This window comes from Bos grunniens, chromosome 6 (assembly GCF_055505025.1).
Source record: "Bos grunniens cultivar Pamir isolate PY7600 chromosome 6, Bosgru_T2T1.0, whole genome shotgun sequence".
Classification (NCBI taxonomy): Eukaryota; Metazoa; Chordata; class Mammalia; order Artiodactyla; family Bovidae; genus Bos; species Bos grunniens.
In genome coordinates this window covers 46534267-46548841 of record NC_141170.1, presented here as the reverse complement: position 1 = coordinate 46548841, position 14575 = coordinate 46534267, and the positions used below count along the sequence as shown (strand labels likewise).

The window sequence follows — 14575 nt, the reverse complement described above, 5'->3', positions numbered from 1 at the left end:
TTTTTTTTTTTTAAGCCTCTTATAATATCGTCTTTGCTCTTTTGTCTGCCTGCTCCCTAAAATATCACCGATCCCTAAGATTCTTTGACTTCTCCTCTCCATGTTTTCTCAGATAGTCTCATCTACTCTCTTAGTTTATTAGCTGAACGTTGATGACTCCCCAGTCTCTCAGGCTGACACTTTCTGCTGAGTTCCATTCTGATATGCCCAGCTTGACACTGGCATTTCCACTTGGATGAATGCTGTCTGTACACATATGCCTAGTGCTGAACTTTCCGGCTTCTGTCTCACATTTGTTTCTCCTCCTGTATTCTCAACTTTGATTGGAAGCTTCAGCATCCACCCAAGCCAGCATTCTGTAGTCTTTATATATCTCATTCTCTGCCTGTCACATACCACTCACCATGTTCTGCCAGTTCTTAAACTTACATACTCTGTTCTGTCCTGTCCCACTGTTTCTTAGGCTCTAATCATCTCTCATACGTTCCTACAGTAGGTCTCCTTGCTTCTGGTCCTGTTCTTATCACATTCACCCTTTACTCTTGAGTAATATTTCTCCCTAGTGAAGTATACAGTGCTTATCATATGCTATGCTATGCTATGCTAAGTCACTTCAGTCGTGTCTGACTCTGTGTGACCCCATAGACGGCAGCCACGAGGCTCCCCCGTCCCTGGGATTCTCCAGGCAAGAACACTGGAGTGGGTTGCCATTTCCTTCTCCAATGCATGAAAGTGAAAAGTGAAAGCTCAGTCATGTCCGACTCTTAGTGACCCCATGGATTGCAGCCTACCAGGCTCCTCCATCCATGGGATTTTCCAGGCAAAAGTACTGGAGTGGGGTGCCAGTTCCTGCCTAATTCTTTGGACTCATCTCCAACTATTAATTTCCCTTGCATGTTATAATTCAGTCATACCGAGTCATTTCTGCTCCCTTAAACATACCGTGTTGCCTAGTGCTTCTTTGTCACTGCCGGGAATATCCCTCCTTTCTTCTCTGCCTAGCATATGTTATAACTTTTTTGGACTTATTTATTCCCTTGACTACTTTGGTACTGTATACCTATTTCTATTATTGTATCATTGAACAACATATTAAAGCAATTATTGGTTTATTTTCTTGCTTTTCCTGTAAAGCTGTGTGTTTCTGAAAGTAAGGGATCATGTTTTATTCATCTTTGTATATTTAGAACTATGCTCAATAATTGCTTGTTAAATTGAATACTTGGTTTTTGTTTTCAATTTTTTTTTTTTGAAAAGAAAACCAAAGTTTGAAAGTGTGTGTGTGTTTTTCTAGATTCTTGGGTGGGAATTCATGGTTGGTAGTGATGTTTTTGATTGTATATCTGTTTTTTTCTACATAATAGTAAAGCAAATTCATTCTGGCCTCATATCCTTTTTAATACTGAATTTCAGTAGCAAATCATTTCCTTTTTGTTTTATATTCATTTGTTTATCTCCCAGTTATTTCACCAGGCACTGAAGTAGTTCAGACTCAGTTCCAGGACTTAGTTTCTTTTTGTATAAACATTGCCTAATCTTAGAGGAGAGGAAAAAAAAAAAACATAAAATTGGAAAGAATCTCTTCAGTAAAAATACTTATGAAACCTGTGTTGACAATTCTTAGGTTGAGATTTTCTGTGTATATTTTTGCTCTGTATAAATGGATCTCATAATACCATTTATGTGTCAGTAACATATATGAGTGTTAATCTTTTGTATACATTGTGGGGCATAAGAAAAATGGAAGTATATTCAAATAAACGTTTGTCCAGTATTAATCATTTCAGTTCAAAACCATATCTTTAAAAATGATAGCACAACTTTATGTTTTCAGATTGAACTTAGAGAACGAGAGATAGAACGACTGTCGATTGCATTGGATGGGGGTCGCTCCTCTGATATCCTTTCTCTGGAGACTAGAAATAAAGCCAACGAAAAGCTTATTGCTCATTTAAATATTCAGGTAACGACTTTATATATTTCACTGAGCATATAAAGTTGTAAGTGTTTTTAATGGTCTTGGGTTTGTAAAGGTGAAAGAGTTGTTTACTTGGGTATTTATAGCAGAAAAGATTTCGTAGAGTCAAAGTATCCAAAATTGGGTACAGCTGTTGAAAAATCCTGTTTTTATATTTAATGAGGTGCAGGAATTGATATACCACAGTGATACGTGTTTAAAAGAAGAGAATAAACTGAAGGTAAAAAGTAATCCTCAGTTTGCTTTAAAAATTGTGTATATACATTCAGAGAGAGAAAACACTAGAAGAAACTATGCCAAAATACACTAATAAAGGTTTATCTTTGTGTGGTGACATAGTCTTCTCTATGATTTTCTCCATTTTCAGAATTTGTATTTCTTTTATAGTGTAAAAAATATTACTTAAAAAATAAATATAAAAATTAAACATAACAGTTTTTATTGAACTATGTAGTAGTTTGCCTTGCCATGCATTTGACCTAAGAGTGAAAGAGCAAGAGACTTCTGTGAAACGTGACAAATGACCTTTAGAAATTTTTTTTTTAACTGAAGTATAGTTGAGTTACAGTGAATGTTAGTTTCTGATATACAGCAAAGTGATTCAGTTATCCATATTATATATGTATTATTTTTCGTATTCTTTTCCATTATGTTTTTTTGTTTGTTTTTAACTGCACTGGGTCTTCTGTGCTGCACGTGGGCTTTGGTTTTGACGGTCGGGGCTACTTTCTAGTTGCAGCACGCAGGCTTCTTGTTGAGGTGGCTTCTCTTCTTGCCAAGCTTGAGCTCTAGGGCACACAGTCTTTAGCAGTTGCAGCTGGTGGGCTCAGTAGTTGCCTTTTTCAGGGTTAGTTCCCCCGTGGCATGTGGGATCCTAGTTTCTGGATGAGGGGTTGAACTAGTGTCCCCTGCTTTGGCAAGTGGATTCTTGACTACTGGACCACTAGGAAAGTCCTTCCATTGTGTTGTATTACATGTTGTTGAATGTAGTTCCCTGTGCTATATGGTAGGACCTTGTTTATTTTATATACAATAGTCTGTATCTGCTAATCCCAAACTCCTAATTTATCCCTCCCCAATCCCCTCTCCCCTTTGGTACCCATAAGTTTGTTTTCCGTGTCTTCGAGTCTGTTTCTGTTTTGTAAATAAGTTCATTTGTATTTTTTTTATTCCACATATAAGTGACATCATATGGTATTTGTCTTCTTTCTGACTTCATTTAGTATGATAATCTCTAGGTCCACTCATGTGTCTGTAAATGGCATTATTCCATTCTTTTTTATGGCTGAATAATATTCTATTGTGTACACACACACACACACACACACACACACACACTACATCATCTTTATCCATTCATCTGTCAAGGACGTTAGGTTGTTTCCATATGATCTTTAGACATTTAGATATCACCGCTGCCTGAACTGTAGCCAGAGTAGATTAAGTCCCAAATATTAGCATAGCTCTTGAGCAGTGCTGTTCAGTAGAAATAGGATATGAGCCACATATGTCATTTAAAATTTCCTAGTAGTCTAATTAAAAAAAGTAAAAACAAAAAAAAAGTGAACAAAAGTGAACAAAACAAAAGTGAACAAAAAAGTGAAATTAATTTTAATAATGTATCTACTTAAATATATCCAAAATGTTACTTCAACATGTAGTCAGTGTTGTGAAATATCATTGGCATATTGTACTGTTTTTTTGTACTAAGTCTTTGGACTCCTCTTTGTATTTATAGCACACCTCTGGACTAGCCACATTTTAAGTGCTTAGTAGCCATATGCAGATCTAGTGGCTTCTGTGTGGTACAGCACTCCAGACTAATATTATCATAGTGGTAATCTTGTCATATATTTAGAACTCTATGTTGGGAAAAGGTTCACACAAATTTCTTACTTATCCTTTCCTTCCATGCTTGAAAACTGAAGACATATATATATTTTTACTAAACCACACATCAGCAGTTTTACAAATAAAAACAATATAAATTTGAAAATGTAAAATAGCTGGAGTTTTAACTTTCAGTATTTTAAAAAACACAGTATTTTGAAATATTTTGAAAGTTCAGTATTTGATAATTTTCCAATTTATTAACTTATGAATTACAAATTCAATTTAGGTTGACTTTCTTCAGCAAGCTAATAAAGATCTGGAAAAGCATATACAAGAGCTTATGGAAACCAAGGAAACAGTAACATCTGAAGTTGTTAATTTAAGTAACAAAAATGAAAAACTCTGCCAGGAATTAACTGAAATAGACCAGTTAGCACAGCAGTTGGAAAGACACAAAGAAGAAGTGCTCAAGACTGCTGACAAAGAACTTGAGGAAGCAAAGGTACATCTAGGCTATGGGGGTGCTCGTCAATTCTCCTAGAGAGGAGTGAGCTTGAGTTCTTTTGGTATCCTATCCAGGTCTTTTGGTTTGTTTTGTAATTCAAGTTTTTTTTTAAGTGGTATTTACATGCTCTAAATGTTTGCACTTTCACCAGTTGTTCGTGTGTCTTTCTGGAGCAAATCTATTTTTATGGCAATTTTCCAGATTCCTCCCTCTTTTCATTCAAGATTTTCATCTGTCCTTTCTCTACATTATAAGCAGGCTTCTGAAGTTTGTCCTCTAGGTCATTATGTGCTCAGGAGCCCTTTAAAGGTATTTTTTGAAACTATATATTCCTTGCACATTTTTGAGTTGGTAGCTAACATTTTTCATCTTTAAATAGATGGAAAGGATGTAATTTCTAATCAGTTGTTAAGATTGATCTCTTAAAATAAAATTGTCATATTGTTCTTATAAATATAACCCGCAGAATCCAAATGACCCTTCTTGAAATCCCCACAAAATTGTATCTTATTGTAACATTTTATGCTTGAATATCTTTTTATGATAACTATCAAATGTCTCTGCAATTAAAAATACATGAATTGAAATTTTTTTAATTTAAAAATATCCTGTGACTATAAGGTTCAGAATGTTAGCGTTTTCCTGTAAAACGTATTATTATAATTATTAGTAGTCAGTGGATCAAAGTGACAGATGTAGCACAAATGTTGGTAAATACTTATCAAATAAAAAAGTAAAATTGTACTGAAAGTACATCTTTTAGTAAGATATAATGGGAGAAAATAGCATCTTAATTAAAGGCTTTGATGAGCCCCAACATTTCAGGTGTTGTCTGGTACTTCAGAAGTTTTTTATATGTAGAGGTATAGTATGAAATTAGAAGCTTGCCTTTCTTTTGAAAAGTGGGTAAAAGGCAATTGTGGAAGGGTAGGTGGGAAAGAAGAATTCACATGATACCTAGACCACAGGTTTTCAGGTATATAATTTTTAAGAAGGATATTTTCAAATTAATCCAGATATTGATTTCATAAAACTGTATGTATATGATAGTTTTGCATAATACTTGGATAATTTTTATATTATCCCAAGCATGAGTATAACCTATTAATAGTTTTAAGGTCACTACTTTATATCAACTAAATAAAATGAATTAATCTTATACAGTGTCATCTCCATTAATTAGTAGAATAGAAAGAAACTACCTCAACATAATAAAGGCCATAGTGAAAAGCCCACAGCTAACATCATACCCAGTGGTGAAAGACTGAAACCTTTTCCTCCAAGATTAGAAACAAGACTAGGATGTCCATTCTCCCTACTTCTGTTCAACATAGTACTGGAAGTCTTGGCCAGAGGAATTAGGCAAGAAAAAAGAAGTAAAAGCCATTCAAATTGGAAATAAAGAAGTAAAGTTTTGTTTCCAGATGAAATGATATGTGTAGAAAACCCTAAAGATGCCAATTTAAAAAAAAAAAAAACAGAACTAATAAATTCAGCAAACTTGCAGGATACAAAATCATTGCATAAGAATCTGGGTGCATTTCTATATTAAAATCCAAAAAGAAAATTAAGAAAATAATCCTGTTTACAATAGCGTCAAAAAGAATAAAGATCTCAGGGATAAACTTAACCAAGGAGGCAAAAGACTTGTATACTGAAAACTATAAAACACTGCTGAAAGAATTTAGAGACAGAAATAAATGGAAAGATACCCTGTGTTCATGGATTGGAAGACTTTATTGTTTGAATGTCCCTACTACCCAAAACAATCTGCAGATTCAGTGTGATCCCTCTCTAAATCCCAGTGATTTTTTTTTTTTTTTTTACAAAAATAGGAAAAAATCCTAAAATTCATATGGATCTCAAGGGACCCAGAATAGCCAAAACAACCTTGAAAATGAAGGAAACATAATTAGTGCAATTTTTTTTACTTGTTTATTTTACCAGGTCTTAGTTGTGGCATGTGGGATCAAGTTCCCTGAGCAGGGATCAAACCTGGGCCCCCTGCGTTGGGAGCATGGAATCTTAGCCATTGGGCCACCAGGGAAGTCTCAGTTAGTGCAGTTGTAATTTTGCTTTTGTGACTTTAGTTTCTTTGCAGTATTTCTGTGTCTCATTGCTTTCCTTTTCCACTTTCTTTTGCATATTCTCTCATGTGTGCACAACATACTGAACACTGTCACACGTCACGTTGAAAGTAGTCGAGAATGACAACTTGGCTCAGTAAAAGATTCCTGTTAGGTCATAATATTTTAATCTTGGCATTCAGCACTCTTAGTTGCCATTTAGAGGATCCAGGTTGATCGTCTCCTGGATGAGGGCATGGCAACCCTCTCCAGTATTCTTGCCTGGAGAATTCCATGGACAGAGGAGCGTGGTGGGCTACCGTCCATGGGGTAGCCAAGAGTTGGACACGACTGAGCGACTAAGCACAAGCACAGGGTGTTAGTAGTGGGTGGTGAAAGAGCAAATAGGATGGGAAAGTCAGGAAATGACAGGGCTGGAAGAGGAGTCCTAAAAACCAGGGCTCAAGGAAAGTCCTACAATTATACAGACAGAAGAAGATTTTCAAGGGCCTCTCTTGTTGCACATGTTACAAATAGGTCCCTATAAGCATTCAGGATACCAGAAATTGAAGAGAAACCTAAACTTTGCCTCCTCTTCATTGAAACTGAGGCATAGAGCTGGCTAAAACTTTTGCTCCCCCTGATGACAGGGAACATGAATTACTCAAAAATGACTTGGCTTCATTTTCACTGTCACTTAGTGTTAAGTATCCTTGACTTTTAGGTATGTACCTAATAAGCTTTTTATTCCTAGAAAGAGATTAAAAAAAAGCTTTCTGAAATGCGGAATCTTGAAGAAACAATGGGAAAACTTCAACTGGTGAGTAGGTTTTGTATTGAATTGCCAGAATTTTCATTAAGAAAAATTTTATGTTTTATTTTACTTTTTTGTTTACTAATTATAATTTACCTATCATAATGTTTACTGTTTCAAGTGTACAGTCCAGTGGTTTTGGTATAGATACAAAGTAGTGCAGCCATCACTACTAATTCCAGAACATTTTAATCACTCCAAAAAGAAACATCATACCCATTAGCAGTCACTCCTCATTTTCCTCTGCTCAACCTCTGACACACACTAATCTGCTTTCTGTCTCTCTAATCTATAATTTGCCTATTCTAGATATTCTATGTAAATGAAATTATACAATATATAACCTTTTATGTGTGACTTCCACTTAACCCATTGTTTTCAAGGTTCATGCGTATCATAGCATGTATCATTACTTCTTTTTTATGGCTAGTAATATCCCATTGTATTATATATTTGGTTACATTTATATTTTATAATTCTTTTTTTATATTTCTAGAAATTAAAAAAAATTTATTGTAATAGAGTTGATTTACAATGTTGTGTTAGTTTTAGACATACAGCAAAGTGAGTCAGTTATACATGTATCCACTCTTTTTTATAGATTCTTTTATATATATATAGGCCATTACAGAGTATTCAGTGGAGTTCCTTGTGCTATACAGTAGGTCCTTATTAATTTTCTATTTTATATATAGTAGTATGTATATGTCACTCCCAGTCTCCCAGTTTATCCCTCTCCCTGCTTACCCCCAGCTAACCATTAGTTTGTTTGCTACATCTATAATTGTGTATCTGTTTTGTAGATAAATTCATTTGTACTCATTTTTTAGATTTCATATATAAGCCATACCATATGATATTTGTCTTTCTCTGACTTATTTCAGTCAGTATGTATATTTGTATACTTCTTTAATCTCATATATAATAGGTAGCAAGTTACACTCAAATTTGGAAAGCCTGTTAGGAATTTTATATTATTTAAATGACTTCATGTCTCATCAGTTTACTATTAAAACTAAAAACTGATAATTACTTGATAAAATTGTTGACCTTTATTAAAAAGGACTCAGTTTTCTTTTAATTATTTTTTTTGGCAGTACAAACCATCTTACTAGTCATTTTGTTCATTCTCGTGGTCTTCAAATGAGACAACTAGTAATCATCCCAGTATAAACCTGGATTTAGCCTAACCTAGATGTAATCTTATAGTCTAGAACCGGCAGAAAGAATGTCTTGCGTACAGGTAGAAATTCCTAGGTGGTCACCTGATAGATTATTGAGAATTTTTTAATAGCCTGTTAAATTGGATGAGTCTCCATTAATATTGGAAACAAAGACTAGTACTAACTTCCAAGTTTTCTCATTAATTATACTCTTTTTACAGTCTAGTGGTAATATTCTGGTGGCAGTCATGAGGCAAATTAAGCGAAGCCTTTTGTGATACACTGGCTCATAACTGAGCCATAACACCAGTTAGGTGTTCAGTAACTGGTTTTTGTATGTTCACTATGAACAGCGTATCACAATGACTTTCTATTTCATCCAACTGCTTTATCAGGTAGTCAGTTCAGCTGAACACTGCTAAACATTAGCTAAACCTACTAGATGTTGCCCACTCTTGAGTTTCATAGATACGTAAAATTGTCCCATAAAGTCAGAAAATGTAAAATAGATGTTTTGATGATGTTTTCACTATAGTGTAAGCTCCATGAGGACAGGGATTTTTGCTGTTTGTTCACTGCTGTTTGTAATGCACACTCTTTGCAGTTGTATGTGATTTATAATACTGTCTCAGAACTGTGACCAAGTTTCAATATTGTTGCCTGACAGCAAGATGTAGTTACTTTCTGACCTTTCTTATTTTTTCCATTGGTGTTACATTTTATGTATTTTTAAGATAAATGTTAACAGTATTATTAGCTGCTGCTACTAAGTTGATTCAGTCGTGTCCGACTCTGTGTGACCTCATGGACTGCAGCCTACCAGGCCCCTCTGTCCATGGGATTTTCCAGGCAAGAGTACTGGAGTGGGGTGCCATTGCCTTCTCTGATATTATTAGCTAACATTTATTAAGTACTTGCCATGTGCTAGACACTGTACGGAGTGTTTCACATTCGTAGAATCATCCATAGATGAATCTATAGATGAATCATTCATAGATGAATCCTCGGTGTCCAGGTGCTGGTCTTATCCCCATTGTGCAGGTGAGACTGAGAATAACCCTGTGCTTATATATACCTGTGGTAGTCTTAGAGCACTGTCTTTACTTTTGCTTTTCTTTAAACATAAAAACGCTTTAAAATTTTTTATTGAACAAGTCATATTCACTTTTTTGAAAGACAATATGCTAAACAAATTAAAAGAAAATAAAATCCAATAATTCTACTACTTTAGAAGGGAGCATTATTGAGTTTGGGTTTTGTGATGCTTTTAGCCTCAATTGAGAATTAACTTTAATTGAAATGGTATATATTTGACTGACTAAAAGTATATGTATGTGAATTACTCTTAAATAAATGTGTTTTCATGTTTTGTAAAGTTGCTAGAAATCTTAATTTTAGTATTAAAATTTTCAGGAATTAAGCTTATGTCATAAAGAAAAGGAGAGGCTGAGTGATGAACTCCTTATAAAATCAGACCTGGAAACTGTTGTTCATCAGCTTGAACAAGAAAAGCAAAGACTTAACAAAAAAATTGAAAGTTTTGCAGTTACAGGTAAAATATAAAATGTTAATAACTTAAAAAGTGTGATTTCCTCTTAATGTTTTATTTTTAGCAGTAGATGTTTCTTTTTCATTCATTCATTCAATAAATATTTGTTGAGTGTTTGCTGTGTATCAGAAACCAGACTAGGCATTGAGATATAGTAGAAAATCTGTCTCCCTCAAGAACCTTACAGGAACCTTTTATATTCTGACTAGTTGGTACAGGGAACCCCGGTTGAATATTTTCCAATGTAAATTTATCTTTCTTTGAGTCACATGATAATAGAATTAAGACTATGAGGAAGACCATTATGAAATAGTGGGAAATTGAAGTACAGAATCATTTTAAGTAAATGCAGTTTTATCACCTTCAGGTACACACACACAAACACACACACTTGAAATAGGCTAACTTTCTGCCAAGTACCTTATCCTAAATGAATTGGTTTAAGAAACATGTAAGAATCCATTCATTCATTCATTTGACAAATGTTTATGAGCCTGTAGTGCTGGGATGTATAAGGTAAACAAGATACACAGGCCCACTGCTCTTGTGGAGGCTATAATCTACTCAGAGAGACAAACTGGTAGCACATAAGTGAAGAAATCAATTTCAGATGGTAAGGGTATTAAATAAACTGGGAGGGTATGCTAGAGATCAGCTGATCAAAAGGCTTAGTGATGGACACCAAGCCATATGACAATCTGGGGCAATTTTCCAGGCAGAGGGGATGGCAAGTGTAGAATCCTGGTACCATCAAACTCCATGTGTCTGAGAAAGTGAAGGAAAGCCAGTGTGCTATTTTAAGAAAATGCTGTATCCTGGGCTCTTCAGCATCTATGGGGATAATCTATCTGACCCCTTCTCTGCTTAACCAGCTGTATGACTTGAGCATGTTGCTTAACGTTGCTTCAGTTTCCCTATCTGTGTGGTTAAGATGGCACCTAACCCAAAAGGTTGTTATGAGGATTAAATGAGTTCATATATTATTAAAGTGCTTAGGCCTACATTTGAAAGTTTGCAATTTTACTTCTTTCATGCTATCTCTATCCTGCCGTTTCAGCATAATCTTTCACATACCTGAAACTCCCTTGTTTCTTTGTGTTTTGAATGCATCCTCCTACCCAAAATCCAGCCGTGGATCAACTAAAACATTTACACGTGAGCAGCTAAGCACTGCTTGCATGTGCCCCAGTTGAGTTCAGTTCAGTCACTCAGTTGTCTGACTCTTTGTGACCCCATGGACTGCAGCACACCAGGCCTCCCTGTCCATCGCCAACTCCCGGAGTTTACTCAAACTCATGTCTATTGAGTCAGTGATGCCATCCAACCATCTCATCCTCTGTCGTCCCCTTCTTCTCCTGCCTTCAATCTTTCCCAGCATCAGGGTCTTTTTCCAATTAGTCAGCTCTTCGCATCAGGTGGCCAAAGTAGGAGTTTCAGCTTCAGCATCAGTCCTTCCAATGAATATTCAGGACTGATTTCCTTTAGGATGGACTAGTTGGATCTCCTTGCAGTCCAAGGGACTGTCAAGAGTCTTCTCCAACACCACAGTTCAAAAGCATCAATTCTTCGGCACTCAGCTTTCTTTTTAGTCCAACTCTCATACCCATACATGACCACTGGAAAAACCATAGCTTTGACTAGACAGACCTTTGTTGGCAAAGTAATGTCTCTGCTTTTGAATATGCTATCTAGGTTGGTCATAACTTTTCTTCCAAGGAGCAAGCATGTGCCCCAGACAGTAGCAATAGCACTGGAAGTTACATGGTCCTGAACCACAGCGCCCCCTTCAGTGAGGTATGGAGATCTCACTCTATATTCCTTACAGCTTGATCTCCTACTCTGCAGGGAACATACTCAAGTATTTTTCATTCTCAGTAAACCCATTCTGAGTAGATGATCTTACCTCCAGTTTTGCTAAAAGAACAAGCCGTCAGGGAGGCATTCCATGTTTCGTGTCCCCAGATCTTTAAACTGTCCACCCTTATCTTCCCTGTTAGAGTGGAGCCATTTGGCTTTTATGATAGGCCACTGCCTCCATCTGTTCTCTAGGTCCCATTCTCTCTCATTTTAAAATGCTACATATTATCTCTTTTTGATAACGTTAGCCTTTGTACTGTTTTTTCCCCATTGGTATTCAAACATGCTTTTCCCTTTTCCCATTCTAAAGCAAAAACTGTGACCCATTCCTATCCAGCTACTCTTTCCTCCTCATTATAGCTTTTACATCTTAAAAAGTCATTCATACCTGCTTTTCTGCTTGATCACTGTCTATGCTTTAGCACCTCTGCTGCTGCTAAGTTGCTTCAGTTGTGTCTTGACTCTGTGCGACCCCATAGACAGCAGCCCACCAGGCTTCTCTGTCCATGGAATTCTCCAGGCAAGAATACTGGAGTGGGTTGCGTTTCCTTCTCCATTTACCACCTCAGTCCACTCCAGTTTGCTTCTCTCCTTCTACTTCACCAATAAAACTGCTCTCGTTAAGGTCACCAGTCACCTCCATTATACTAAATGCAGTGAACACTTTTCATTCATCAGTTTATTTGACTTACCATTTAAGGCATTTGCCCATTCCTTCAGCTCTCTTACTTTCTTAACCTCTCTGGTCACTCTTTAGAATGAATTCTGCTGTTCATCCTCTGGATTGTATTGCATGCTGTTCTTTTGTGGCTCTTGCCCTGCTACAATTAGAATAATTATTTGACCTTGGACATGTTTTTCGTACTTGTATTCTTAGCTCATGCTGGACATACAGTAAATGCTCAATAATTATCTGTCAAATGAATGAAAGAAGATGGTAAGTGAATTGGAATATGTCTTGAAAATCACTTCATGCTTTTGAATTGTAAAGAACATCAGTTAAATTAGATTGAGCTATACAAAATTGCCAATATTAGGCAATTTTTGGCTTCCCAGGTGGTCCTAGAGGTGAAGTACCTGCCTGCCAGTGCAGGAGACATGAAAGATGGGGGTTCCATCCCTGGGTTGGTCAGATCCCCTGGAGGAGGGCATGGCTACCCACTCCAATATTCTTGCCTGGAGAATCCTGTGGACAGAGGGGCCTGGTGGGTTACAGTCCATGGGGTCGCCAAGAGTCAGACACGACTGAAGCGACTTAGCATGCATGCACGTTCACAGGCTACTTGTGACTCCTGAAAAGGTAATTTCTGTGGTAAAAGTTAATAATTGTGCTTATTTGAGGAAAGACTAGTTGTTTTGTGTATACTATGTTAAATTTAAGCTTAATGTTAAAGTCACTCATATTATAACCAGTTTTAACAGGTAAATTTTCTTTTAGTGCATTTTCAGGTCACCAGAGAGTAAGTACCATGTGATAATTTATTGTTCACTGGGTAATATACTAAATAGTACCCAGACTTGTATATGACAAAAGCAGGACTTGACTTATTGGATTTTATTTAAACTTTTAATATAATTTTGGGGGTTTTTTTTCTCTTTCAGCACTTACCTCTTTGATATTTGGCAGTTGTAGGTGATATGCAAAACAGCTAATGATTTTTAATAGCTTTCATTGTAAAAATTATTGATATAATTTATTTGGCTGATTATATATTTTATATGCAACATTGTTTTAAGATTTTATTACTTTAATTTGCAGAAAGAGAACTTACTGTGGAAATTGAGAGGATGAGACTAGAACATGGAATAAAACGACGAGACAAGTCACCTTCTCGTTTAGATACATTTCTGAAAGGTATAGAAGATGAACGAGATTTTTATAAGAAAGAACTAGAAAAACTCCAACATATAATACAGCGAAGATCTTGCTCTAGAAGTCATTCTACATGTGAAAAAACGCCAGTATTTAAAACACTAGAAAAGGTAATACCTCTTTGTGAGTGTTTGATAAGGCAAGAAAGATCTTTATGAGCAAACTTTTGATTTATTATTGTAATAATGTAATGTTATTCATACTTATTTTAAGAAGTCTTTTTTTTTATTCTTTTTTTTTTAAATTTTATTTTATTTTTAAACTTTACATAATTGTATTAGTTTTGCCAAATATCAAAATGAATCCGCCACAGGTATACACGTGCTCCCCATCCTGAACCCTCCTCCCTCCTCCCTCCCCACACCATCCCTCTGGGTCGTCCCAGTGCACTAGCCCCAAGCATCCAGTATCGTGCATCGAACCTGGACTGGCATCTCGTTTCATACATGATATTTTACATGTTTCAATGCCATTCTCCCAAATCTTCCCACCCTCTCCCTCTCCCACAGAGTCCATAAGACTGTTCTATACATCAGTGTCTCTTTTGCTGTCTCGTACACAGGGTTATTGTTACCATCTTTCTAAATTCCATATATATGCGTTAGTATACTGTATTGGTGTTTGTCCTTCTGGCTTACTTCACTCTGTGTAATAGGCTCCAGTTTCATCCACCTCATTAGAACTGCTTCAAATGTATTCTTTTTAATGGCTGAGTAATACTCCATTGTGTATATGTACCACAGCTTTCTTATCCATTCATCTGCTGATGGACATCTAGGTTGCTTCCATGTCCTGGCTATTATAAACAGTGCTGCGATGAACATTGGGGTACACATGTCTCTTTCCCTTCTGGTTTCCTCAGTGTGTATGCCCAGCAGTGGGATTGCTGGATCATAAGGCAGTTCTATTTCCAGTTTTTTAAGGAATCTCCACACTG

At 36.1% G+C, this 14575-nt stretch overlaps 1 protein-coding gene across 16 annotated transcripts in view; it reads left to right on the top strand.

Annotated features, from left to right (window-relative positions):
• Positions 1–14575, top strand: part of CEP135 (centrosomal protein 135) — a 75516-nt gene that overhangs the window by 12808 nt on the left and 48133 nt on the right. For 8 of the 16 annotated variants that reach the window (XR_015165394.1, XR_015165393.1, XM_086405670.1 and 5 more), the window contains exons 7-11: positions 1835–1963; positions 4098–4313; positions 7137–7202; positions 9773–9911; positions 13525–13748. Coding sequence is in view for 14 of the 16 variants with exons in the window: in XM_086405670.1 (XP_086261796.1) it covers positions 1835–1963; positions 4098–4313; positions 7137–7202; positions 9773–9911; positions 13525–13748 (774 nt within the window). In the remaining 2 variants the exon portion in view is untranslated. Of the gene's footprint in view, positions 1–1834; positions 1964–4097; positions 4314–7136; positions 7203–9772; positions 9912–13524; positions 13749–14575 lie in introns of those variants that run through there. The other 8 variants (XM_086405677.1, XM_086405675.1, XM_086405678.1 and 5 more) reach the window with 3 other exon arrangements.